This window comes from Carcharodon carcharias, chromosome 19, assembly GCF_017639515.1.
Source record: "Carcharodon carcharias isolate sCarCar2 chromosome 19, sCarCar2.pri, whole genome shotgun sequence".
NCBI classification, from domain to species: domain Eukaryota; kingdom Metazoa; phylum Chordata; class Chondrichthyes; order Lamniformes; family Lamnidae; genus Carcharodon; species Carcharodon carcharias.
Window position 1 is genome coordinate 79,091,762 of NC_054485.1, and position 27,995 is coordinate 79,119,756.

Genomic DNA, 27,995 nt, shown 5'->3' on the forward strand with positions numbered 1-27,995 from the left:
TTCCTCATTGGATTTATTATTGACCATCTTATATTTATGGTCCTGAGTTTTGGACTCCCACACAAGTGGGAACATCTCTCCATTTATCCCCAAATTCTGAACTGTATAATCCATCATTTTAAAATTTTTTATTATGTCATCCTTCAACCTTCTCTTTTCTAGGGAAAAGAGTGCTAGAATGTTCAGTCTTTCCTGATAGTTACAATCTCTCAATTCTCAATATCATACACATAAAAGTTTTTTGCATCTTCTCCAGTTACTTTATGTCCTTTTTCATTATGGAGATCAGAACTGTGCACAGCTCTCCAAGTGTGTTCTAACCAAGATTCTGTACAAGTTCAGCATAACTTCTCTGCTTTTTAATTCTATTCCTCGAAAATGGACCCCAGTGCAATTGCTTTTTTAAAAAATAGCCTTATTGACCTGCCTTTCTACTTTTACTGATTGACGAATCTGTAGTTCTGCCCTTGCACAACTTGTAAATATGGTCTTTGGCCCTCCCTAACCTATCCAATTGAAATAATTTGTCCACATGAAGTTGTGAACACAAACTGTTGTTATTTTAAAACCTCCATCAAATCACCCCATAGTCTACACTTCACTGAAGTGCACACACCCAGCTCTTCAAATACAATGTAAAATACTGTGAATACTGGAAATTTGATACATATTCAGAAAAAGCTGGAAATACTCAGGTCAGGCAACAGCTGTGGGGAGAGAAGCAACCTCTCTGCAGCTTTTGACATGCCCGACCACACTATCCTCCTCCTCAAACTCTTCTCTGTTGTCCAGTCAGTAGGACTGCTATCGCTTGGCCCCCTTTTGCCTCTTCAGTTGCAGCCAGAGAATTTCCTGCAATGGTTAATCTTCCCACCCCCATCGCTCTGGAGTCCGACCAAGGGTCTATCCTCAGCCACCACCTATTTCTCATCCACACGCTGCCCCTGTGTAAAACCATCTGATGACCTGATGTCAGATTCACAGAGGGTCTCTTACAATCTGTCCCATTTTACCTCGAGTCAGAAAGAAATGCCCCTCACCACCAGACAAAACAGAAATCTAGTAGTAAAGGAATGGCAAGCAGACAGCTTCAAGAGGGAGAGAAATGATTTGAGAACCGGGCCATGGAGCGGAGCACCTTAGATCTACAATCTTAACTGGGGCAGGGTCTAAATGGAGGACAGGCCCTTCAGTACCAGTAAGGGAGATGGAGTCAAAACTGGGAGAGTCAAACTTTTATACTTTTACTCCACAGTCTGGAGAAAACAGTCTCTCACCTGTCACAGAAAACCAATGTAAAATGTAGTCCCTTGTTATCCATTTAACCGTGTTGATGGGGGGTGGGGGAGGGCAAAGGGGGATGAAGGAGTGGGGGGGCAGAGCAGGTTAAACACCTGGCTCCCGCCATCCGGGGCTGGGATTTACAGGTGCGCACCTCCAATTCCAGCCCCGCCCACGTGACAGCCGCTCGGGCTCGCGCTTCCTCAGATTCAAACACCCGAATGTTGGGCGTAAGCTGCCGCTGCGCGCGTCAGAACTACAACCCCCATCAGGCACCGCGGGCTGGGCTTCCATTTGGTTCCAGACTGTTCCTTACTGCGCAGGCACTGGGCTATGCAGCGTGGGTAGTGTAGTTCCAACTCGGTGGGGGTCTGTCTCTCCAACACTAAAACAAAAATACCTGGGAAAACTCAGCAGGTCTGGCAGCATCTGCGGAGAGGAGCACAGCTAACGTTTCAAGTCTGTATGACTCTTCAAAAGAACTAAGTAAAGATAGAAAAGGTGAAATATAAACTGGTTTGGGGGGGGGGTGGGACAGATGGAGTGGATAGAGGGCCAGTGATAAGTGGAGATAACCAAAACATGTCACAGGAAAAGGACAAAGAGGTGTTGAAGGTGATGATATTATCTAAGGAATGTGCTAATTAAGAGTAGAAAGCAGGACGAGCAAGGTACAGATAGCCCTAGTGAGGGTAGGGTGGGGAGAAGGGATCGAAATAGTCTAAAAGGTAGAGCTAAAACAACTGATGGAAATACATTTAAAAATAGGGGAAATAGGTAGGAAAAGAAAAATCTATATAAATTATTGGGAAAAAAAGAGGGATCGAAAAAGCGGGTGGGGATGGAGGAGAGAGTTCATGATCTAAAATTGTTGAACTCAATATTCAGTCCGGAAGGCTCTAAAGTGCCTAGTCGGAAGATGAGGTGCTGTTCCTCCAGTTTGCGTTGAGTTTCACTGGAACAATGCAGCAAGCCAAGGACGGACATGTGGGCATGAGAGCAGGGTGGAGTGTTGAAATGGCAAGCGACAGGGAGGTCTGGGTCATGCTTGTGGACAGACCGAAGGTGTTCTGCAAAGTGGTCACTCAGTCTGCTTTTGGTCTCTTCAATGTAGAGGAGACCGCATTGGGAGCAACAAATGCAGTAGACTAAATTGAGGGAAGTGCAAGTGAAATGCTGCTTCACTTGAAATGAGTGTTTGGACCCTTGGATGGTGAGGAGAGGGGAAGTAAAGGGTCAGGTGTTGCACCTTCTGTGGTTGCATGGGAAGGTGCCGAGGGAGAGGGTTGAGGTGTAGGGGGTGGTGGAGCAGTGGACCAGAGTGTCCCGGAGGGAACAATCCCTGCAGAATGCTGCCAGGGGGCTTAAAGGAAAGATGTGTTTGGTGGTGGCATCATGCTGGAGTTGGCGAAAATGGCTTTCTACCCTTAATGTCCCTCCAACACCTGTGCTGAACCGCGAGGATGAGGAAACCTGAATAGTTCTGCCCTCTAATCTGTGATTGGCTGAGCAGGGTGATTGACTTGTGATTTGTTGGCAGTGTTTTAATCTATTCCTGTCCCTGATTGGCTGTCAGCGACGTCAATCATTCACCCACCATTCACATTCTATCCTCATCTTCCAATGGACAGACTGAAAACCAAGTGAGGTGACTTTGAGTGAAAGAACAAAATTTATACAGATTGTATCCCATAATATTCACACTAATGTTCAGGACTGAATATCCAGTGAGTGAAGGAGCAGAGTTTATACAGATTGTATCCCATAATATCCACACTAATGTTCAGGACTGAATATCCAGTGAGTGAAGGAGCAGAGTTTATACAGATTGTATCCCATAATATCCACACTAATGTTCAGGACTGAATATCCAGTGGGTGAAGGAGCAGATTTTATACAGATTGTATCCCATAATATCCACACTAATGTTCAGGACTGAATATCCAGTGAGTGAAGGAGCAGAGTTTATACAGATTGTATAGCATTGTAACACAGAAAGGGGTGTGCAGTACGTGTGACTATACCTGGGTGAGACATAATTTGAATGAGAAGTTAGGAATTTGATTCAGGTGGAAATTCAGGGCAGAGCAGGAAAGAGGCACTGCTTTTTCATCTTTTTTCAGCATCCAGTGGTTTTTGAGTTTCCTTCCTCTTTTCCAAGCTCGGTGAGTGCAACTTTCCATTACTTTATCTGTGTAAATTATTAACTATTTGACTAATTAAATAATTAAGGTGAACAGAAATGGAAGGGCTGGTGATGTAGCGTGACTGCAGCATGTGGGTACATGGCATTTAGGAAGGACAGGAAGTTAGGAAAAGGTGGTGTGGCTCTGTTAATTAGTGATGGTATTAGTACAATTGAGAGGGATGACCCAAGTTCAGGAAACCAGGATTTCGAAGCAGTTTGGGCGGGGATGAAAAATGATAGAGGCAAGGAGTCATTTGTGGAAGTTGTGTACAAGCTCCTTAACAGTAACCACACAGTAGGACGAGGTATAAAGGAAGAAATAATGGGAGCTTGTCAGAAAGGTACGGCAATAATCATGGGGGATTTGAATCTACATATAGACAGGAAAAATCAGCCTGGATGAGGAATTCATAGAATGTTTTCGGAATAATTTCTTGGAGCAGCAGGTTCTGACACCAACCAGGGAGTGGACAATACTAGACCTGGTATTGTGCAATGAGGTAGGATTAATTAATGGCCTCTTAGTGAAGGTGCTCATTGGTAGCAGTGATCATAATATGATCGAATTCGACATTCAGTTGGAGGGAGAAAAGAGTGGGTCTAAAACTACTTTGTAAAATATAAATAAGGGCAATTATGAGTGCATGAAAGTAGAACTAGCTAATGTGAGCAGGCAAATTAGTTTAAGGGATAGGTCAATGGCAGACATTTAAGGGGAAATTACAGAAAAAGCATATAGTTGCACAAAGATGGGTGGCAGGTCAGAAGATTGGACAGAGTATAAAAACCAGCAAATAATGACTAAAAGATTAATAAGGAGGGAAAAATTAGAGGACGAGAGAAAGCTAGGTGAAAATATAAAAGCAGATAGTAAGAGTTTCTATAGATATTTTAAAAAGAAAAGAGTTAACAAACTGAGCATTGGTCTTATAGAAAGTGAGTGGGGAATTAATAATGGAAAATAAGTAGATGGCAGATGAATTGAACAGGTATTTTACATTGGTCTCCACTGTAGAGTATACAAGTAACACACTAGAAATAGCTCTAAAGTGGAAATCGAAGGGAGGGAGGAACTCAAGAAAATCACAATCACCAGGGAAGTGATACTGAGCAAATTGTGGGAGCTGCAGGCTGACAAGTGTCTGGGTCCTGATGGACTTCATCCTAGGATGTTAAAAAAAGTGGCTAGTGAGATAATTGATGTGTTGGTTTTAATTTTCCAAAATCCCCTAAATTCAGGAAAAATTAGATTGGAAAATAGCGAATGTAACTCCTTTATTCAAAAAGTGAAAGGAACAGAAAGCAGGATACTACAGGCCAGTTAGCTTAACATCTGTCATAGGGAAAATGTTAGAAGGCATTATAGCAGCACGCTTAAAAAAATTCAAGGTAATCAGGCAGCGTCAACATGGTTTTGCAAAAAGTAAATCATGTTTAGCCGATTTATTGGAGTTCTTTGAAGAAGTAACATGTGCTGTGGATAAAGGGGTACCGTGGGATGTACAGTCCTTAGATTCCTAGAAGGCATTTGATAAAGTGCCACCTCAAAGATTATTGCAGAAAATAAAAGCTCATTGTGTAGGGGGTGACATATTAGCATGGACAGAAGATTGGTTGGCTAACAGGAAACAGGGAGTAAGCATAAAAGTGTATTTTTCTGGTTGGTAGGATGTAATGAGTAGTGTGTCACAGAGGTCACAAACCCACCACATGTCCAAAGGGATCTCACACCTCAAGGGACAACACTGCTAATTCTTACACACGCCCTCACATCTCTATCAGTCTCACATCCTCTGGAGATTGTGTCCTCATCCCATCCTTGGCTCTGCTCACCACACAAACATGCCACACAGTGCTGTGAGTCCTGCTCACAAACTCTCCATCAATTTTTAATGCAGGAAAAGCTGGCTTACAACAGCAGGGAGGGAACCCAGACTCAAGGTGGAGTGGCCCGCATTAGGCCCCTCACTTACTTTGAGGAGCGTGCCATCACGCTGACTGGTGAGGACATGGACCCTACCTGTGGTGACGGTGAAGTCAGGGGTGAACACCCACGTGAGGATCCTGCATCACATCATCCTTCTCTCAACACAACTGTGAGAGCTCCCACTCCAGCTTTTGACTCTGCTGCCATGCATTAATTATCTCTACTTTGGTTCACAGGGAGCTCTGCAAAGCAACTGACACCCTCAGCCAGCCAGTCCCTCAGCTCCACCCCAGTCCTCCCTCCAAGAGGACTCCGCTTCCATTGAAGAGCTGGAAATAAGTAGCCTGGAAGACCCGTCACAGCACTCACCCACACTCTCCACCAACACAGAGACACACACCTCGGTGGGACCTAGGTCTAGAGCAGGCTCAGGTTCACAATCTGGTTGTCACCACATGGACACGTGTCTGCAGCAGGAGGAGGCTGGTTCATCCGAGCTCTCTGGCACTCAGAGGACTGCTAAGGAAGAGGCAATTATAAGGTCTGAGTCAGATGATGAGTCTTTGAACTCGGCCTTCCAACTCATCGTGGAAAGTCAGCAGGAGGCGTGGGAACATCATGCAGAACTTCTGGAAGCCCCCAACAGGGTGGCACGCAATTCAGAGGAATGTGTTAGCCTGCTCTCTGATGAAGTGGTGCCCACATGTGCGCATATGGAGGTCTCCATGGGAAGGATGGCGGACGCCATGGAAACCCTGGTCCAGCAGAACACGGAGATGCATGCAGACTTACACTCCACTGTGGGAACCATGTTTGAGTTCTTGCAGTGGCAACGCGAGAGGGAAATGGGACATCTCAATGTTCCTCCTGGTGCTCCTTCCCCTCAAGGAGTCAGGCTGGGGCCCTTAGGCACCTGAAGGGAGTAGGAGCAGCAGCTGGACACCCTTGGGTCATCCACTCAGGAATCTCAGAGGCTATCCTCTCCCTTTGCTTGTGACCCCCTCAATCTCATCCTCTGTCACCTCAGAGGGAGCTGTTGGGCCACAGGAGGACAGCCAGAGCAAGCCAGGGCCCTGAAGGCCTCAGCTTTCCAGAGGACACATGCTGAAGTCATCAGAGGCAACAGGGCCGACCATTGCACAGGCTGTCTCCACCCCTGCTGCGGATGTCAGGGCAGAACCTAGAAAATGTGGTAAGCCTAGAAAAGTTAAGAAATCCTGATCTCAGCTGGTTGCACGGGTGAACACATTTTGTCACTTTATAATCTGAAAATATATTCACTTCCATGAATAATGTGAAATGGTGTCTTTCAGCTTAATTTACAGACTTCACGCATCCTCCCACTGCATCCCCCCAGCTAGCAGTCCAGCTGCACACGGCTGGCCCACAAGTGATTCTGGAGGGAGAAGTGTGTGTGTGTGTGGCAGGGCCTTTTGGAGCTTGTGCAAGCACTTTCCCGCACACGCAGAGCCTTCCCCCGCTCATATTTATCTCAAAGTCTCGAGCATTTTCAGTGCTGCTGGCTGGGGTTCGCTTTCAGTTGTTCAAATTAACTGACCTGCCTTTCTGCCCACCCACTGATTAGACTCCCATGCAGCAGCTGTGCCTGCCCAACACGATGCTCCTTTCACTTTCAATTTTAGAAACATGGTGGTTGTTAAGTATGTCTTCAGCTTTCAGCTCCCCTCCACCGTCCTTTCCCCTCCCTCATTCACCCATGTCCTTTCCCCCATCAATGTTGACCCTTCGGCATCACCTTCCACCTCCCCACTGTCACCTACCAGCCACAACCCTTTTCTTTCCGGGACGTCCAAGTGAACATTTCCTATCTTCCCGAGAATCCCACCCGCATCCTCATTGATCTCTCGGATCTCCTCCTCCTCACCCCCAGTGTTCGTGTTTGCCTTGGAGTCCCCACCAACTACCCTCACCATCCCTTCTGCTACCGAAGCACCCTCACCCTCCCACCCTGTCGGCTCACCCTGCCCTCTCTCATTCGCAACATTCTGTCCTACCATGCCAACCCTCATTTCACTCCCTAGGAGGCAGTCATCGACTCCACAGACCCTTCCCTTGCATGTCCACCTGGACATCCCCCCCCCATCTTTACCCCTTCCTCCACCTTAACTCCCTCCTCCCCTGGACTCCTTTCTCACCTCGAACTCTCTCCTCCACCTGCATTGCTTCCCTGCTCTGAGCTCCCTCCTTCCCCTGGACTCTTTCCCCTGTCCAAGGCTCCCTCCTCCCACTGGAATTCTCCCCCCTCCAGCCGCCCAGCCAGAAGCCCCCCCTCCCCCCCCCCATTACCCCAGACTCCTTCCCCCTCCAGACTCCTTCCCTTTCACCTTCCTCTTCCCTTGCACCTACCTCCTCAGTTGCCGTATTCTCCACCGTTGAAACCTCCTCACCCCATACTCCCTCGCCCACAACCTCAACCCCCGGCGCTATTGTTCCCCCCTCCCAACCCCTGGCAAATTCATTCCCTAGCCCCTAACCTCATCCCCTCCAGTACACCTTCCTCTCCCAGTCAAAGCTAGACCTTCCTCTCCATCCCCTTGACAATCATCCATAACAGACCATGACCAAGGCACTGATGTCACTTAGCAGACCCCAGACATCAGCAGTGACCTCAGCATCACCTTCCACCTCCCTACTGTCATCTACCAGCCAGAACCCTTTTCTTTCCGGGATGTCCAGGTGAACATTCCCTATCTTCCCGAGAAGCTGTGAGCTGCTTCGTGGCAGAGCCATGTCAATGAGAATCCGCCCAGCATACAATGCACGTGTTCCTCCAGGGTCCAGCAGCAGTAAGGAATCAGCATCTTCTGTTCCTCAGATATCTGCAATGTGTGCCAGGACTTGACAGGTAAGTCCCTACTTCTGCACACCACAATTGTCAGGACATGGTCTGGGCTGGCCTGTTTACCTGCCGACGTGGGCGGTAAATTTGACGTGGGGCATGATGCTAGCGAATAGGGCTTATAATTAGATGCAGATGTATTAAAATGATGTTCCTGATGTGTGGTGGCAGTGTCATTGACCGGTGGAGCGGACAAATGCAAACTGGTTTCATGACGGTGTAAAACCGATTTTTGGCCTTCCTGCCATTTTGTTCGCTCACGCCTGCCATGACGCCCAAATCCAACATGGACGGAAAACTCCGGCCTAGATTTCAATTCCAGATTTATTAATTCGTTGACTTTAAATTCTGCCAGCTAAAATGAATCCATGTCCCCAGAGCATTTAAATGTCTTTTAATGCCTGATTTAAAGATTTTACCTGAAGGCCTCGGCCTTTCCCAAAAACCTGGGCTTGGATTTGATAGTTTTGCCCAGTGCTGTGGCTGATAGCTGAATTTGGGATGTGCAGTCTGGGCGAGTGCAGTGTATCTAATTTCCCTGGATAAACCAGAACCCTTCAATCAGCTACACCAAAGCATAATTTTCATTGCTTCTAGCACTTCCTGTCCAGTGTGTTTTCTTCAAATAATTTGGGAAATGAAGGGAAGAAATTTCATTATCTTCACTGAATTAACATTTCTCCTGTGTGCTCTTTATATTAAACACATACTCATAAGTATAAAACTAGTCTTTGCCAGCATGTCTTGAGCTCATAGTAAATTGATAGCCCCCTTTACTCTTCACTTACCTGTCTTTTCCATTGCCCTCATGGCACCTGGGAAGTTGGGGATTGCAGGCAGAGGCCACATTTGTTCCCGGTCACTATCCTGTGTCCCTGCTGGAAACAAATGTTGTGTGACAGTCAAGTGAGGAAAAAGAAAGGACCTGTATCTGATCCCCAAGACAAGGGAATAGCAGACTGGCACTCACTGTGGAACAGTCTCTAACCGAGGAGTCAGCCCCTTCAGCAAAGGAGGAGAGGGAGTTGGAGGAAATCATGTTTCCTTTTTTTGTTTTACAGAAGGATTGCACCGTACTACACCAGAGAATACAGAGAGGATAGACACTGCAGATAGACCCTGACCATCATCCAAGTAACAACTGCACAACTGTGGGAAGGTATCCAATCCCTTCACAGCATTGCTCAACACAGAGAAGGTTAGGCAGTGAAATCATCATCTGGAAATCGGTCGGGTCAAGGGAGCTTTGACATATCATCAGATCTGAAACTGGTCAGTGGTGTGGAACCTTCCATCAGAACCAACCTTTCTGAATGTTCGGCTGTGGGCAATTGGTCAGGGTGAGGCTGGGAAGAAGTGTGAGTGGGCTCCAAATGTGGTGAGAAATTCAATCATTCATCGAACCTCATGAACCACTGACTCATTCCTACAGGTGAGAGGCTGTTCAAGTATGAGGTGTGTGAGGAGGGATCCATAGGCTGATAAAATCTCCTAAAACACAAGGTTTATCTGTTGTACTGCCTGTAACATAAAAACAGATTCATGGAAAAGGAGCCATTCAAGTGTGAAGTGCGTAACCAAGCCTTCACACAGCCATTGGAGCTCATGCAACATCAACATGTCCACACAGGGCAGAAACAATTCACATGTGATGTGTGCAACAAATCATTCACACATTCATCGAGCCTCCGTGTACACCAACGGATTCACACAGGGGAGAAGCCATTCACATGTGAAGTGTGCAACAAATCATTTTCACGGTTAATGACCCTCCGGGTTCACCAACGCATTCACACAGGGGAGAAACCATTTACATGCGAGGTGTGCAACAAATCATTCTCACAGTCATCGGCCCTCCGCATACACCAACGCATTCACACAGGGGAGAAGCTGTTCACGTGTGAGGTGTGTGACAAAGCATTCATACAGTTATCAAGCCTCCTGCGACATCAGACAATCCACACAGGAGAGAAACCCTTTCAGTGTCATGTTTGTGATAAAGCTTTTGCAACATCTTCGATCCTCTTGATGCACCAGAGGATTCACACACAGGAGAAACCTTTCAGGTGTGATGTGTGTAAGATGGCATTCACCCAAAGCTCTGATCTCCTGAGGCACCGGAGGATTCACACAGGGGAGAAACCTTTCAAGTGTGAGGTATGTGACCAAGCCTTCACACAGCCATCGACGCTTGCGCAACACCGACGCATTCACACTAGGAAGAAGCCGTTGCCATGTGATGCGTGCAACAAATCGTTCTCAAGGTCATCGGACCTCCTGCTGCATCAGAGGATCCACACAGGCGAATAACACTTCAAGTGTGAATTTTGTGATAAAACTTTCTTGATGCCTTGAACCTTCTAGAGACAGCAGAGGATTCACATGGTGTGAAACTCTTCAGGTGCGATGTTTGTGTAAGGGCTTTCATCCACTCCTATGATCTCCTGAAGCACCAGTGGATCCACATTGGTGACAAACCATTCAGGTGTGAGGTGTGTGACAAGGCTTTCACACGGTCAGTGTATCTCCTGGTCCATCAGTACACTCACACGGGAGAAACCCTATCGGTGTGAGTTCTGTAATAAAGCTTTCACACAGTTGTCAGACCTCCTGGAATATCAGTGAACCCACCCAAGAGACAAACCCTTCCTTATCTTTTCCCTTAGGATGCATCCTGGAGTAATGAACAGTTTTGACAGAGGAAAGCAGGACCACTAGTGCTTGATGTGGTCCAGTCAGACTGGTAACGAATGGCTAAACCAGTTGTATATCAGATACATTCAAATCTTCACCCCGTGGATTTGAGAAGCAGAGAGATTGACCAGGAAGGAAGGGAGTAAAGTTAATTTTGGAAACAAGGGTGTGGAAGGTGGATATGAGGGAGTGATTAAACCAGATTGATGGCTACAGAAGTATTGTGGTGAATGGAGGGTCAAAGGGCAAAGAATTGGGAATTAGAAAGTGCTGTCCAATTCACCTGAGAGAAGAGTTTCTTCCAAAAATGGGTCTATGGACCCATGTGACCAATGGATTTCTGCAATCATTGTTGAGTTTGTATGATGGAAATGAGCTACATCCTGTGCCATTCACTTCATTGGAATTGGAATTGGGAGCCAGACTGAAGCACAGGAATTTTAAGTGAACTGTTTGTTGTATTCTGAGACAGTTTCCCCTGGGGAGGCGGTTGTGTGTGTGTGTGTTCGTGTGTGTGTCTTTGTGTGTTCATGACCCAGCTCTCAGGAGTGGGTCTGGGATAGAATTGGACACTGCTTTACGTTGGTGATGTGAATTATAGACAGATCCTCTTCAGGTGTTGGGTGTTTCACTAATACCAAGAGTAGGGTGTGGGTGAATCTCTACAGACCTGAGTTCCCTAAGCCCAATCTTCCTTGAAGTAATAATGGAGCGAAACGTTCACCTTACATTTTTCCAAGATTCATTTCATGTTCGGGGAAAGATCTTGAGTCATTTTCAAATGCTTTGTTATTTTGGTTGATCAAACATTTAGTGAAAAGCTGAATATTGTGTTGTTGTTTGTCTGCTGTCTATCAATCTTCTGTCTAAATATGTAACTCATGATGAATTCATGTGTTTAGCTTAACCCAAACCACCTGATTGTCAGCATGGTATGTTCCTATTCATTGAAATACTCCAGAGTGTGCAGTAAGAGTCCAGTACACAATATATTGGTCAATGTCACTGTGGGCTGGTATACTTCCTCCATCAATGGGTTTTAATTTCCAGTTCACAGGAAGCGTAACATTTATCTGAGAGAAAGAATTGCATTTATATATTAACCTTCATGAGCTCAGGGTGTCTGAAAACATTTTACAGACAGTTAAGTGCTTTTTAAAGTGTAGTCACTGTTGAAATGTAGGAAACATGGCAATTAATTTGCAAGCTCCCATAAACAGCAATGTGATAATGATTGGATAATCTGTTTTTGTGATGTTATTTGTCTGTGTAGATTTATAATTCTCAATAAACTCATGTGTTTAGCTTAATGCAAATGACATGATTTGTCAGCACAGTGTGTTCCTAGTCACTCTTATACTCAGGCAGCTAGATTATGAATCCTGTACACAATCTGTCGGTCAATGTCACTGTGGGCTGATATACTTCCTCCATCAATGGATTTATAATTTCCTGTTCACAGGAAGCAGAATGTTTCCCTATCAACTTTCACAAGCACTACATATCCAAAAGCCCTTTATAGATAATGAAATGCTCTCTGATGTATAGTCGAAAACGTGGCAGCCAATTTACGAGCAGCAAGCTCTCGCAAACAGCAAGGTAATGATGGCCAGGCCAGATAATCTGTTTTTGTGAAGGTGATTGCGAAGTCCATATTGGCCAGGATATCAGGGAAGACTTCCCTGCCCTTCTACATTGTAATCATGGGACCTTTTACATTCTTTACATTTATCTGAGAGAAATGATAGCTCTGACAGTGCTAATAAACCATGGCTGACAATAACTTAGAAACTGAGTCTAGTGTGACAGAAATATTATAAGGGGTTAAGTCCCAAGGCTGTGTGAAGAATATTTTCTCCCCTGTAAACTGGCAGCCTGAAAGTTTGATTTGATTTAAAGTGGTAACTAGTTAGAGCTGCAGGTGTCAGTGTTGTCTTTGTGTCTGGGTTCCTGGAGCTGTGAAAGGTGGGAAAGTCCCTGGTGTCAGCTGGAATGGTCATTTTAAGATCATTCTTGTCCCACCCCACCCCCCTTAAACCAGCTTATATTTCACCTCTCTTCTATTTTTACTTAGTTCTGTTGAAGGGTCATTCGGACTCGAAGCGTTAACTGTGCTCCTCTCCGTAGATGCTGCCAGACCTGCTGAGTTTTTCCAGGTATTGTTGTTTTTGATCATTTTAAGGGATTGTCTTTGATCAGTACTGCTGATTAACCATTCTGCTTTCATTCACTCATGAAAGTTCTATTGTTTAGGCACAGTTCTAACAGTCTGTCAGCAATAAAACTCGAGGAATAACCCACTCTTCCCAGGAAAGCTCAGTATTAGATTTAGTGAGATTTTTTGACCTTGTCTTCAAATCCCTCCATGGCCTCTCCCCTCCCTATCTCTGTAATCTCTTCCACCCCTCAGTCCTGCACTGGAGTGTCAGCCATGATTTTTTGTGCTCAAGTCCTGGAGTGGAACATAAACCCATAACCCTCTGACTCAGAGAACAAGGTTGTGGGTTTAAGTCCAATTCTTAATGGATTATTCCATGGCTACACAAAAAAATCCTGAGGCTCTGGGCTCCCTTTAGAAACAAACTCCACCCCACCATTTGCTGAAACAGAAGCATGTTGTAAAATGAGATTATCCTGTACATGTTTACACACTGCATTGATCATGAAGTCAATCAGATCACAATGTATCATCCTGAAATAAAATTGCTTCAATTGGTCATGTAAATTTTTTTTAAGTGCTTTATTAAAACCCCTTGAGAAATACGCAACAACTGCAAGTTGTGGCTGAGAGTTTAGTTTGTGTTGGTCTTATCAGGGTAATATGGCTGAAATTGACCGTATCAGGAATTTTAAATGTAAGTTGAACTAGTTGCGATCTTAAAGGTTATTAAACATCACCCAGGAAGCTGGTACCAGCCACAGAAACGACCGCGGCCCCAGATGGGAATAATGAGAGCGGTGAGTTTCTGCCGATTGCGCCTGTCTGAGGCTGCTCTTCAAATTACACTCAGGGTTTGTGGTCATTCAGGCACCAACAGTCAGTCATATTCATGAATCCAGTCTACATTATTTCAGCAAACTACATTTCAGTTATGTCACACAAACAGGACAATTAGTTATAAAAAATTTAATAAAGTCATAATTATTTAATTACCTCTATTGCATGGAGTTTTTGCTTTGTTTTTTCATTTATGATAGAGCATTATTTAAACTCTTTCTCTCTCTATCCCTCTCATCTTTAAAATGCTGGAGGAGGAGAGGTAGTGGAGGGGAGAAATATAGAGAGGAAAGAGGAGAGATTGGATGGGAAAAAGATGGGTATAAGAGAGGATGATAATGAAAGTGGTGAATTGGGAAGAGAAGAGATGGGAGATGACAGGAGGAGAGGTTGCTGGAGTTTTACGGAATAGCTGCTTCCCCAAGGTGCTGGGAGTGATCGATAGCACTCACGTGGCATTGAAGGTTACACGAGGAGACCATGGGGAGGTCATGGTGTAGTGTGTACACCAGTACACCACTAGTAATCCAGAGACCCAGGATAATGCTCTGGGGATCTGGGTTTGAATTCCAGCGCGGCAGATGGTGGAATTTGAATTTAATAAAAATCTGGAATTAAAAGTCTAATAATGACCATGAAACCATTGTCGATTGTTGTAAAAGAACACATCTGGCTCACTAATAACCTTTAGGGGAGGAAATCTGTCATCCTTACCTTGTCTGGCCTACATGTTCACTCTGAACAAGAGCAATTAGGGATGGGCAATAAATGCTGGCCTAGCTAGTGATGCCCATGTCCCATGAATGAGTAAAACAAAAACTCTGAGCTACAAGAACAAAAAGCAACAGAAAGAGTGTAATGGCCGTCTGAGAATACTGTGTGGAGCATCCCACAATGTTTTCATTATTAGGAACTCGGACATCACAGCCACATTCAGGGAAGGGGAGTGACTTGATGGTCAGCTGATTTGGGACAAGGTCCATCCCTTCCTTCTGGGCTAATGCCATCATTTCTTGCACCACACACTGAGGAGGAGGTGTTGTTTATTGGCGACCCCACTGTCAGATATCAACTCTTGGGGCATATACTTACACAATGAGCCCCACCTCACTCCCCGAGTTATTGAGTCACTCTCCAAGCAGAGTCAATCTCCTCTCTCTCCCTTGCTCCTGTCCTGCTCCCTCCTGTGTCCCTCTCCCTCCCTTGTCCCACTCTCCTGTTCCTCTCCCTCCCGTGTCCCACTCTCCTGTTCCTCTCCCTCCCGTGTCCATCTCTCCTGTTCCTCTCCCAACACCACCCCCCCTCCCCAATCGTTGTCCCTCTCTCCTGTCTCTCCCTCCTGTGACCCTCTCCTGTGCATGTGCTGATCTCACCACTGCACGTCATCAGTGCCTTGGATGTTTTCAGTCTTTTTATTCTGATCTGCTGTCAAACACATTGAGTGTGTACATCACACAATGATGTCAGATTGAAAGCCTCTGAGGATGAAGAATGCTATTCCCACAGTAAAAATCTCTGAAACGTTTGCCAGAGGAATGGAGACAGCAGCTGCAATAAGTGAGGTTTTATTTAGATAGGAGTTCAAACCCCCACCTGATCTGCTGCTCAAAGTCGCCTCCGTTTCACGGGTCAGTTTCCCAAGCTTCAGTAAACTCATGTTGTTCCAGAAATATTTGGATTGGCTAAGAGAGACATCAATCAGAGAGCCCACCCACTCTGCCCAATCTCTCCTCTTCCTCTTCCACAACTGGTTCACTTCCTGTAGGGACTGAAAACCAAGTGAGGAGAAGGTGAGTGGAGTAGAGTGCATATAGATTTTATCCCACAATATCAAACAAACGTACAAATTAGGAGCAGGAGTAGAAGTAGAACACTAATATTCAGACAGTCTGACTATTCTGTGGGGAATCAGGTGTGGAAATGTTCCTTATGCTGTGTGAGAAGATCCAGCTGAGAGAGCTGTTTACTGGGTGCTTTGTGCTGAACTGTTTGACTGGAGCTGTGTGCTGGATATTGAGTGTGTTTATTGGAAGCATTTCCCTTCTGATTTACAGGCTGAGTTTTGTTGATGGGTCATTACTGAATCAGAGAAGGTGAGGTGTAATTATCTGGGAGGTGTAGAGTGTCTGAGGATTCTTAATGATTTCCTATTGTTGAGTTCTGTGTGTGTTGGGAGCTGGTTATTATCCTGTGGACTGTGTGCGGTCAGTTTACTCTGTTAAAAACAAAAAAAATGTGGATGCTGGAAATCCAAAACAAAAACAGAATTACCTGGAAAAACTGGTCAGTTCTGTCGAAGGGTCATGAGGACTCGAAACGTCAACTCTTCTCCGCCGATGCTGCCAGACCTGCTGAGTTTTTCCAGGTAATTCTGTTTTTGTTCACTCTGTGTGTCGGGATCTGGATGTTTGCTGTCCTTTCAAATCCCACTAAGACCTCCCACCACCTATCTCTGTACCTTGCTCAGGAAGGTTAAAAAAATTCTTGCCTTTATATGGAACCATTCACAACCACCAGATGCCCCAAAGCTCTTTACAGCTTTTGATGTGCAGTCCCTATTCTAATTGTAGCAGCCAATGTACACACAGCCATCTCCCACCAGATAATCTTGCTTGTCGTGTTTTTGATTGTAGTATTGTTATGAACCCCGTAGAGTCCGATAACTTTTAAAGGATATTTGAATTTCCAGTGACCAACTTAAAGGAATGCGCAACAAGGTTTCAAATTTAAGACTGCTATTATATTAAAACAATTAAAATCAACAACTACTAAGCAATAACTAGTAGGCAATTAACACACTAAACTACAGAAAAGATATCACCTTTAACTTTTAACAGCCCATGCCACAGTTCAGCTTTATGTCACGCTCTCTGCAGAAGCACAGTTTTTACAGAAACTAGTTCAACATTACCCTCAGTTTCAGTGGGTTTGTTTCTCCCAGTTTTGCCGAGTTGTAATTTTGAGTGACAATCGAAAGGCACTTCTCTCACTTTCTGAACCAAATACCAGCAGTAAGGTCTCATCCAGAGATCCAGCCCTTGCCATGCCCAGACACACGTCTTGTATTCCTTAGACTAGAGACCGTGTTCCCTCCTGCACTTTGCCTGGCAGACCACAGAAATGACACCCTCACCTCTCCCCGCTGATCACACTGGCTTCAGTAGTTGGCCTCTCTGTGAGATCTATCAGTCTGCCTCTCTCTCTCTGTCCAAATCTCGGAGACAGAAAGTCTGAACAGTCAGTCCCAGCTGTTTGCCTTTGTTTTAGGTGAGATCACTTTGCATCTTGCTCAGCAAGTCCCAACCTGTCCCCTGGTAACCAAACCACCTGGCCTGTTGCCATGCAGGGTTATATAATTTCCTATTAACTCACCTTTCCAGGATATTCTGTTCTACCTTAAATTTCAAAGATGGTTTAAACCATAACAACCTTACAAACTTTGCATTCATAACACACACCTGACTTGAGTTTTCTCGATAGGAGGATTTGAGTGGCCTGGATGGGAGTTCTCCCTGAACCTCAGGAGGAAGCTGGGTTTGATCATCCACTCACTATTTTTGGCTGGGACACTTTCACATTGTCTCTTCCATTCATTTAGGCTCCAACATAGTTGGAGATGGAGGTGTTCATGGAGCTGCCACCTCTTGCTACTTCACTGATTGTCCACAATTCTTGACAAGATGTTGTAGACCACAGATCTTTGCTCTGATCCTTTGGTTGTGGGGCTGTTTACTCCTGTGTAAACCTGTAAATCCTTTCAACATATGCTAATAGCAGGTGAGAACAGCGGGAGAGATTCCTGGTCAGCCATGTGATGGAATGAAATGGGAGCCTCTACCGTCATTATCCATAGTTCCAGGCCACAACACGCACGTAAAAGTGTTTTTGCCGTAGCAAATCATACCGCTTGGGGTGGGTGGGGGGAGGGGGGGTGGGGGGGGGTGGGGTGGGGTGGCAGGGGTGGGGGGTGGGGGGGGTGCGGTGGTGGGATTGCAGTGGCTCAGTTGGCTGGACAGCTGATGTGGATCAGATTGGTGCTAAATGGACAGGATTCGATCCCCATTTTAGATGGGGTGGATTTGGGATCTGCCTCCTTGCCCTACCTGTGGTGAAGGCTGTGGTATGGTGGATTGGACCTTGCAGTTAGGCATAGAACTTGAGGAAGAAGTGACTGCTAGGCCATTTTGGAGGGCAGTTAGTCAGCCATGTTGCTTGGGGCTGGCATCACATATAGGCCACACCAGGCAGTTGTAGCAGTTTCTCTTCCCTGAAAGACAATATTTGGGTTTTTGGGACAAGCTGACATTTTTCATGTTCAGCAAATTTCATTGTTTTAAAAAATTCAGCTTTGCAACATGGAGTGGTCGAGGTGAGTAGCGTAGATGCCTTTAAGGGGAAATGACAAGCACATGAGGGAGAAAGGAACAGAAGGATATGCTGATAGGGTGAGATGAAGAAAGGAGAAGGGATGCTCATGTGAAGCATAAACACTAGCATGGACCAATTGGGTCAAAGGGCCTGTTTTCACTCTGTAATTCTATGTATGCAACTTTTATATGGATTTGAACTCACAATCTCTGGATTTGACTATTGCTGAAAAAAAGACATGCAGCCTAACCTTATCATCTTGAACTCATCAGGACAGTTTGCAAGAACACCAATAGTAAAAGCAACAACAATTTATACTGTATGAGAAGAGAGTGCTGACTGATTGGCAAGTGGACTCTGATTGGTTGAGGTGTTGCCACAACAAATTCAGCAGGGAACAGTTAACTGCCAGATTTTTGTTCAAATTCAAACCAGGCTGGTCGGCTCAGATTGGTCAAGGCATTGCCATGGGGACAGCTGTCGCCCCATTTGTTTAGTTTAAAAACGCACAATGCATGGACATGCTCCGTCTGTCTGTAAAGGATATGGCCCTGTCTGTGAATACATGTGGCTTCTAGCAAGTGTCCTGATGAGTGCAAGATGAAAAGCTTTGATAGAATGCCTCTTTTTTTTCAGCAATACTCAAGTTCTGTACTACCAAATGACTAATCTCTGCATTGTTAATCCAGCACCACAGCAATTCGGCTGCTATACCTGGAGAGACATTTATTGGAATGTCTTTTAATGCCTTCATTAAAGATTTGACCTGAGGCCTTGGCCTTTCCCAAAAGCCTGGGATTGGATTTGATAGTTTTGCCCAGTGCTGTGGCTGATCGCTGAATTGGGGATGTGCAGTCTGAGCATGTGCAGTGTATCTAATTTCCCAGGATAAACCAGAACCCGTCAATCAGCTACACTGAAGCAATATTTTCCTCAGCTTCTAGCACTTCCTGCCCAGTCTGTTTTCTTCAAATAACTTTGGAAAACAAGGGGAGGAATTCCAAAATCTCCATTGAATTAACATTTCCCTGAGTGTTTATTTTTATATTAAACACATACCCTAAGCATAAAACCGGTCATTTCCAGCGCGACTCGAGCTCATAGTGAATTGAAAGCCCGTTTTACACTCTGCCCAGCTGTCTTTTCCATTGTCCTCATGATGCCTGGGAAGATGGGGGCTGGGTAGTGGAAAGAAAGTAGCCACATTGTCTGCTCCTGGTCACTATCCAGTGTCCCTGCTGGAAACAGAGGGTGTGTGACAGTCAAGTGAGGAAAAATAAAGGATTTGCATCTGATCCGTCACACAGGGGAATAGCAGACTGGCACTCACTGTGGAACAGTCTCTAACTGAGGAGTCAGTCCCTTCAGCAAAGGAGGAAGGGGAGTTGGAGTAAATCATGTTTCCTTTTCCTGTTTTACAGAAGGATTGCATCGTACTACACCAGAGAATACAGAGAGGATAGACATCGCAGATAGATACTGATTATCACCCAAGGAACAACTGCACAACTGTGGGAAGACATCCAGACCCTTCACAGCATTGCTCAACACAGAGAAGGTTGGGCAGTGAAACCATCATCTGGAAATCGTTCGGGTCAAGGGAGGTTTGACAGATCATCAGATCTGAAACTGGTCAGTGGTGTGGAACCTTCCATCAGAACCAACCTTTCCGAAGGTTTGGCTGTGGGTGATCAGTCAGCGTGAGGCTGGGAAGAAGTGTGAGTGGCTCCAAGTGTGGTGAGAGCTTCAATCATTCATTGAGCCCCTTGAACCACTGACTCACATGGAAGATAAACAACTCAAACAAGAGGTCTGCGACCAAGTGTACACACAGTCATCGATATTGGTGAATGATCAAAGCATCCACACTGGGGCGAAAACGGTAATGTGTGAGGTTTGTGAGAAGACTTTCCCTCGATCCTGTGATCTCCTGAAGCACCAGAGGATCCACACAGGTGAGAAACCATTCAAGTGTGAGGTGTGTGACCAAGCATTCACACTGTCATCGACGCTCGTGAATCACCGACGCATTCATACTGGGGAGAAGCCCTTCAAGTGTGAGGTGTGCAATGAGGGCTTTGCACAATCATCAACCCTGTTGTATCACAAGCGCATTCACACAGGGGAGAAACCGTTCACATGCGAAGTGTGCAACAAATCATTCTCCCACTCGTCTTCCTTCCGAAAACATCAACGCATTCACACAGGGGAGAGGCCATTTAAGTGTGAGGTATGTGACAAAGCCTTCACAAGTTCAACATCCTTCCTGATGCACCAGAGGAATCACACAGCAGAGAAACCTTTCAGGTGTGAGGTCTGTGAGATGGCCTTCGCCCAATCCTCTGATCTCCTGAGGCACCAGAGGACCCACACAGGTGAGAAACCTTTCAAGTGTGAGTTTTGCGACCGAGCCTTCACACGGTCATCAACGCTTGTGCGACACCGACGCACTCACACTGGGGAGAAGCCATTCATGTGTGAGGTTTGTGAGATGGCTTTCACCCAATCGTCTGAACTCCTGATGCACCAGAGGATCCACACAGGGCAGAAACCCTTCAAGTGTGAGGTGTGTGACCAAGCTTTCACACGGTCAGCGACGCTTGTGAATCACCGACGCATTCACACAGGGGAGAAACCATTCAAATGTGAGGTGTGTGACCAAGCCTTTGCACGGTCATCAACACTCGTGAATCACCGACGCATTCACACAGGAGAGAAGCCATTCATTTGTGAGCTGTGTAATGAGGGCTTTGCACAATCATTGGCTCTGCTGAACCACCAGCGCATTCACACAGGAGAAACCATTCAGGTGTGAGACGTGTGACAAATCATTCTGAGTCATCGACCCTCTATTTACACTTTCACACAAGTGAGAATCCATTCAATTGTTAGGTGTGCAACAAAGCTTTCACAATGTCTTGTTCCTCCTGCTCCACCAGAAGATGCACACTTGGGAGTAACCCTTTAAGATGAGGTTTGCAATAAATCTTTTGTGACATCTTCGATCCTCCTGGGACACCAGTGAGTTCACACTGTGGATAAACTGTTCATGTGCAATGTTTGTGAAACGGCTTTCACTCACACCTCCAATCTCCTGAAGCACCATCGGGCTCACACCAGTGAGAAACCATTCAGGTGTGAGGTGTGTGACAAGGCTTTCACACAGTTAACGTTTCTCCTGGTCCATCAACACGCTCATATAGGGAAGAAACCCATCAGTTTTAGTTCTGTAATAAAGCCTTAACCCAGTTTTTGGACCTCCTGGAACATCAGCGAACCTACACTGGAGACAAACCATTCCAGTGTGGCATGTGGCAGGACTGTTTCATTGACTCCTCCTCTCTTGCCGTTCACCGACATCTCCATATGGACTTGGAGCTGGGTCACCTACTTCCATTGCACTGAAGTTGTCTATCTTGTTTACTCTTTACTGCCTGCACAGGGAAGCTGTCATTCCAAAGCACTGTCTGACTCACCAGTGTCTGTTTGGAACCTCTCCCACCATTAGTCCAATTGGTTCAAGAAGGCCAATTTAACTTTTCACCAGATCACCAAACATCCCGAAAAGTATCAGTATACCCAATATGTCCCGTAAGCCCACTGGGAGATCGCGATCCATAGGTTGGGCACCGCTGTTGTAAGGGACTGAAAACCAAGAGGGTTCACATGAGTGAAGGAGAACAGCTTATACGGTTTATATCCCGTAATATCCACACAAATGTTCAGGACTGAATATCCAGTGGGCGAAGGAGCAGATTTTATACCAATTTTTAAAAAATTAATTCTCAGGATGTTGGTGTCACTGGCTAGGCCAGCCTTTATTGCCCATCCCTAACTGCTGTTGAGGAGATGGTGCTGAGCTGCCTTCTTGAACTGCTGTAGTCCATGTGGTGTAATTACACCCATAGTCCTGTTGGGGAGTTCCAGGATTTTGACCCAGCGACAATGTAGGAATGGTGATTTAGTTCCAAGTCAGAATGGTGTGTGACTTGGAGGGCAACTTGTAGTTGGTGGTGTTCCCATGCATCTGCTGCCCTTGTCCTTCTAGCTGGTAGAGGTTGGGGTTTGGAAGGTGCCATTGAAGGAGCTTAGGTGAGTTGCTGCAGTATATCTTGTAGATGGTACACACACTGTCATTGTGCATTAGTGATGGAGGGAGTGGATGTTGAAGGTGGCGGATGGTGTGCTAGTCAAACAGACTGCTTTGTCCTGGATAGTGTCGAGCTTCTTGAGTGTTGTTGGAGCTGCGTTCAGCTGCAAGTAAAGAGTATTCCATCACACTTCTGACTTGTGCCTTGCAGATAGCGGATAGGTTTTGGGGAGCCAGGAGGTGAGCTACTCTCTGCAGAATTCCTAGCTTCTGACCTGCACAGTATTTATAAGACTGATCTAGTGGTCAGTGGCAATCCCAAGGCTGTTGATAGTGGGGATTCAGTGATGGTAATGCCATCGATTGTCAAGGGGAGATGGTTGGATTCTCTGTTGTTGGAGATGGTCATTGTCTGGCACTTGTGTGATGCGAATGTTACTTGCCACTTGTCAGCCCAAGCCTATATACTATCCAGGTCTTGCTGCATTTGGGCATGGATCGCTTCAGTATCTGAGGAAGATTGAATTCCATAATATCCACACTATTGTTCAAGACTGAATATCTAGTGAGTGAAGGAGCAGAGTTTATACAGATATTATCCCATAATATCCACTCTCATGTTCAGGACTGAATATCCAGTAAGTGAAGGAAGAGAGCTGGGACAGTTTGTATCCCATAGTATCCACACTCATGTGAACTGAATATAAGTGAGTCACAGAGAGAGCAAGTCCCAAAACCTTAATGATGAAGTCAGTGCGCTGACAGAGAAGGAAATAAAATGGAGCGATTTGTGTACTCCAGATCCTGCTACCCCATGGAACATCCTGCCTCATATGGACAAAGATCTGCAGTTGAGAATCAGCGTAATCAGTCACATGAAGACCTATGGCAGAAACTCATGACTGTATAGACGACAGCCTTGGATGGAGAGATGACTAAAAGGTCAAAGAGGTGGCATTTTAGGAGGGTGTGAAATGAGAAGGGAGATTATGATGCAGAAAGGTTTAAGGAGGATTTCATGAGCATAGAGCCTAGATGGCTAAAGATACAGTTGTCGATGGTGAAGTGAAGGTAGTGGTGTGGATGTACTAAAGGCCAGAATTGGAGAGACATGGAGATCATGGAGGGAAATGAGGTTAGAGGTAACAGAATTAGAGAGGAGGTGAGGTTAAAGGGCAATTTGTACATAAGCATGAGAATTTTAAATTGGAGGAAAGTGGGGGTGGATGCCTGTGAACCAATATAGGTCAGCGAACAGTGGGGTGATAGGTGTGTGAGTTAGGATAAAGATCGCAGAGTTTTAACTGACCTAAAATTTATGGGGGGTGGAAGATGGGAACTGGACAGGGGAGCATTAGAATAGTCTAGCCTAGCCTAGAAGCAACAAGAGCATGGATGAGGATTTCAACAGTAGAATGACAAATGCAGAGCTGGAGGGGATGTTGGAAATGGGCCATATTACAGAGGGGAGGTAGATGATCTTTGTGATTGAGAGAGTATAGGGTCAGAAGCTTAGCTGGAGTTTGAAGAGGATAACACTGACTAATTCTTCTTGGAGATGAGAGTGGAGAGGGCAATCGAGAGGAATTTAAGGAATGTATAAACGAGAGTAACCCCTTGCGCCTATTACACCATTCAGTTAGATCTTGGCTGATCCATATCTGAACTCTAACTGCCTTGGCTTTGTAACCCCTAATCCCCTTGCCTAACTATAAACCAATAATCAGTTTTTAAATTTTCTATTGTCTTTCAGCCTCAACAGATTTTTGTGGGGAGAGAGTTCCAGATTTTCATTCCCCTTTTTATGAAGAAGAGTTTGCTGACATCACCCCTGAACAGCCTGGCTTGAATTTTAATGTGATGCCCCCTTGTTCTGGACTCTCCCACCAGAGGAATAGTTTCTCTCTAACTACTCTATTGACTCATTTTATCATCTTAAACATCTCAATTAGATTACTGCTTAATTTTCTACATTCAAGGGAATGCAAGCTCAGTCTGGGCAACTTGTCCTCATAACTTAATTCTTTTAGCCCCAGGAACATTCTGGTGAATCTACGCTGCACTCCCTCCAAGGCCAATATATCCTTCCTGAGGTGCGGTGTCCAGAACTGAACACAGTTCTCCAGATAGAGTCCAAACAGAGCTCTGTACAGCTGCAACATAACTTCCACAAGGACAGAGTTGGTTTTGGGGAGGAGAAGTTGTGGGTTATCTTTTCTCTTCAGGATGGTCCTGGAGTAATGAGCAGTTTTGGCAGTGGAAAGCAGAACCACTAGTGCTTGATGCGGTCCAGTCAGATCTAGTGATGGATGGCAAAACCAGTTGTCTGCCAGATACACTCAAATCTTCACTGTTGGAGTTGAGAAGTGTGACAGTGACCAGGAAGGAAGAGAAGAAAGATAATTTTGGGAACAAGGGTATAGAAGATGGATACGAGGGAGAGGTTAAATCAGATTGACGGCTACAGCAGCATTGTGGTGAATGGAGGGCCAAAGGGCAGAGAGTTGGGAATTCGAAAGTGCTGTCCAACTCACCTGGGGGATAAGTGTCTTCCAGGATTGGAAACTGATTGGTCCATAGACCCATGTGATCACTGGGTCGCTAACCATCGGTGGGCTTCGACGATGGCAGCAAGCTTCATCCTGTGTTACTAAAGTTGTGTCATTTCTGACCATCTGAATTGGGAGCCAGACTAAAGCACAGAGATTTTAAATAAACTTTTGTCTGTAGTATTCTGATGGCTTCCGCTGATGTATGTGTGTTAGTAAAGTGAGACAGCTCTCAGAAGTGGGTATGGGGTAGAATCGGACCATGTTTTAGTTTGTGTTGTGAATTATAGACAGACCCTTTTAAAGTAACAGTTAATTGACTAATACAATAGGTAATGTCTGTCTTCTCCTTCCTGGGAGGAGGACTATTCCGAGTATGATGAGGGTGTAGGCATGAACCTCTATAGACCTGAGTTTCATCAGCCCATCACCTCAGTGTGATAACAGTGAGATATGTTCATCTTACACTCTTCCAAGATTCATTTCATTTTTGTAGAAAGATCTTGAGTCATTTTCAAATTATTGTTATTTCAATTGATTCGTAGCTTGAATATTGAAAACTAAATATTATGTTGCTGTTTGCCTGCTGGTTCATCAATCTACTGTATAGAAATATAACTCACAATAAATTCATCTGTTTAGCTTAACCTAGTCCATCTGGTGTCAGCTTGGTGTGTTTCTATTCACTGATATGATCAGAAGCTACATTAAGAGTCCTGTACATATTGGTCAGTGTCACTGTGGGCTGGTATACTTTCTCCTTCAATGAGTTTATAATTTCCAATTAACAGGAGGCATAATGTTTCCCTTAGAAAGAACATAGACTTGCATTTATCAGCTTCCATGAACCTATGGTGCCTGAAAGCTCTTTACAGACAAGGAAGTGTTTTTTGGAGTGTAGTTCCTGTTGTCGTGTAGGAAACGTGGCAGTCAGTTTTCAAATAGCAAGCTTCCACAAACAACAGTGTGATAATGACCACATAACCTATTTTTGATTTTGTGACATTGATTTCAGGATCCATATTGGCCAGGACATTGGAAATAACTCACCTCCTTTACTATGGTGCAGCATTATAGGATCTTTTACATTCACCTGAGAGGACAGATGAGGCCTTGGTTTACCTCATCAGAAGTTTGGTACCTCTGACAGTGCAGCATTCCCTCAGAACTGCACAGAATGTCAATCTCAAAGCTCAAGTCTCTGGAGTGAAATTTGAACTCACAATCTTCTGAATCAGAGGAGAGTGCTAATAATAAAATATGTTTTTGTATTAGATTCAGTTTCTAAGGGGTTAAATCCCAAGGCTGTGTACAGAATGCTTTTCCCCCTGTAAACTGGCAGCCTGAAAGTTTGATTTGATTTAAAGTGGTAACTAGTTAGAGCTGCAGGTGTCAGTGTTGTCTTTGTGTCTGGGTTCCTGAAGATGTGAAAGGTGGGAAAGTCCCTGGTGTCAGCTGGAATGGACATCTTAAGGGATTGTCTTCAATCCCTTAAGCTGATTAACCATTCTGCTTTCATTCAGTCATGAAAGTTCCATTGTTTAGGCACAGTTCTAACAGTCTATCAGCAATAAAACTTGAGGAATAACCCACTCTTCCCAGAAAGTCAGTGTTGACTTTCATGATATTTTTGAACTTTTATTCAAATCCCTTTATGACTGTACCTCTAGCTATCTCTGTCATCCCTTCCACCCCTCAGCCCTGCACTGGAGTGTCAGCCATGATTTTTTGTGCTCAAGTCTGGAGCGGGACTTGAACCCACAACCCTCTGACTCAGAGAACGAGGTTGTGGGTTCAAGTCCAACTCCAGATGGATTACTCCATATGCGCATGTGCATGGATTAAAGTTGTTGTCACTAAGAATTCCTGAGGTTCTAGGCTCCGTATAGAAACATCCCCCCTGCTAACCACCACCACCTGCACCCTCCCCGCTCCACCACTGTTTATTGAAACACAGACATGTGGTAAGATGAGTGAAGAAATTCTCCTGTAGATGTACGGTAGAGTTCTGCTGTCTCTGCCGCTTAAGAGAAGCTTGATGGATCTGACAGGAATGTACAAAATGATGAACAAGTAAAGACTTGTAGACTGTGCATTGCATCTGGGCCCTGCCAGATGTGTTGTTCAGAAAGCTGACCCGGTCAGTAGCTAATCCCAGAGTGCAGTAGCTGAGTCCAGAGTGTAATCCCCCCTTCAGAGAATTCTGCTTTTCTTCTATCTGTTCCTTGCTATGACCTGTGCACAAATCAGACGACACACACAGTTAGCTCACTTGCCATTCCTGTTTATTTCCCAATGTTAAACTTCTCACATTTAAGTCAATGACATAAAACATAAGAACATGAATGTCTTCTGTAGCCCGTCCAGCCTGTTCCTCATGGCTGCAATGCCTTGTTCAATAAAATATATAGACTTCTACAGCCCAACCTAGAGTGTCATCTCCTGAGAGAGATGAGAAAATAGATTAAAATCCAAGGTTAATTTCAGAGAAAACTTTTTTGGGAAATTCCTCTTTGATTTCCTTAGACCATCAAAAACAATTCCAGGAGCACTCTGGTCCCAATAAATCCAGATCTTACAAAGTCAATACTTTCCAAGTCCTACTTTGCTGACACCATGTGAACACAGGTTCTCAATCCTGTGTTCCAACAATCTCCAGTCCAGCAGCCACTTTCTGAACATTTCTTGATGACTTGAAACCTGTTGATGGGTTGCCCAGTGTTCCCACTTGTGTTGCTGTAGCTTGGACAAAAAACTGTTCTGAAATTTCTATTAAAAGTGCTACCTGTAACATCTTTTAAATTACTGTGATCTAATCTCATTGCATTAATCTCATGTACGTGGTGTGGTGGTCATGTTACTGGATTTATAGTCCAGAGGACTGGACTTATAATTAGGAGGAGAGCTGAGTTCAGTTAATGAAATAAACCTCTGAAAAAGCCTATCAGTAACGGTGACCGGGAAACTATCAAATTGTTGTAAAAACACAACAGGTTCACTAATATCCTTTAGAGAAGGATAGTCAAGAAACAGCCTGATG

At 45.0% G+C, this 27,995-nt stretch overlaps 3 protein-coding genes across 6 annotated transcripts in view; 2 read left to right on the plus strand and 1 right to left on the minus strand.

The window, feature by feature from the left end:
- Nucleotides 1-1,296, minus strand: part of LOC121292000 (zinc finger protein 271-like) — a 27,541-nt gene extending 26,245 nt beyond the window's left edge. Inside the window, exon 1 of the mRNA XM_041213723.1 lies at nucleotides 1,278-1,296. The gene's annotated coding sequence lies outside the window, so the exon portion shown is untranslated. The remainder of the gene's footprint in view (nucleotides 1-1,277) is intronic.
- Nucleotides 1-12,459, plus strand: part of LOC121292002 (zinc finger protein 271-like) — a 13,410-nt gene extending 951 nt beyond the window's left edge. The window contains exons 1-2 of one of the 4 annotated variants that reach the window (XM_041213734.1): nucleotides 1,769-1,782; nucleotides 9,318-12,459. In XM_041213734.1, the coding sequence (XP_041069668.1) occupies nucleotides 9,799-10,566 (768 nt within the window). In that variant the 5' untranslated portion in view covers nucleotides 1,769-1,782; nucleotides 9,318-9,798 and the 3' untranslated portion in view covers nucleotides 10,567-12,459. Of the gene's footprint in view, nucleotides 1-1,768; nucleotides 1,783-2,599; nucleotides 3,447-7,885; nucleotides 8,263-9,317 lie in introns of those variants that run through there. The other 3 variants (XM_041213733.1, XM_041213732.1, XM_041213731.1) reach the window with 3 other exon arrangements.
- A 3,243-nt stretch (nucleotides 12,460-15,702) lies between these two features.
- LOC121292001 (zinc finger protein 271-like) lies at nucleotides 15,703-22,198 on the plus strand. Its single transcript, XM_041213730.1, has 2 exons — nucleotides 15,703-15,738; nucleotides 19,738-22,198. The coding sequence occupies exon 2, from the start codon at nucleotides 20,100-20,102 to the stop codon at nucleotides 21,129-21,131; it is 1,032 nt and encodes a 343-aa protein (XP_041069664.1). The 5' UTR covers nucleotides 15,703-15,738; nucleotides 19,738-20,099; the 3' UTR covers nucleotides 21,132-22,198.
- Nucleotides 22,199-27,995: the final 5,797 nt, after the last annotated feature.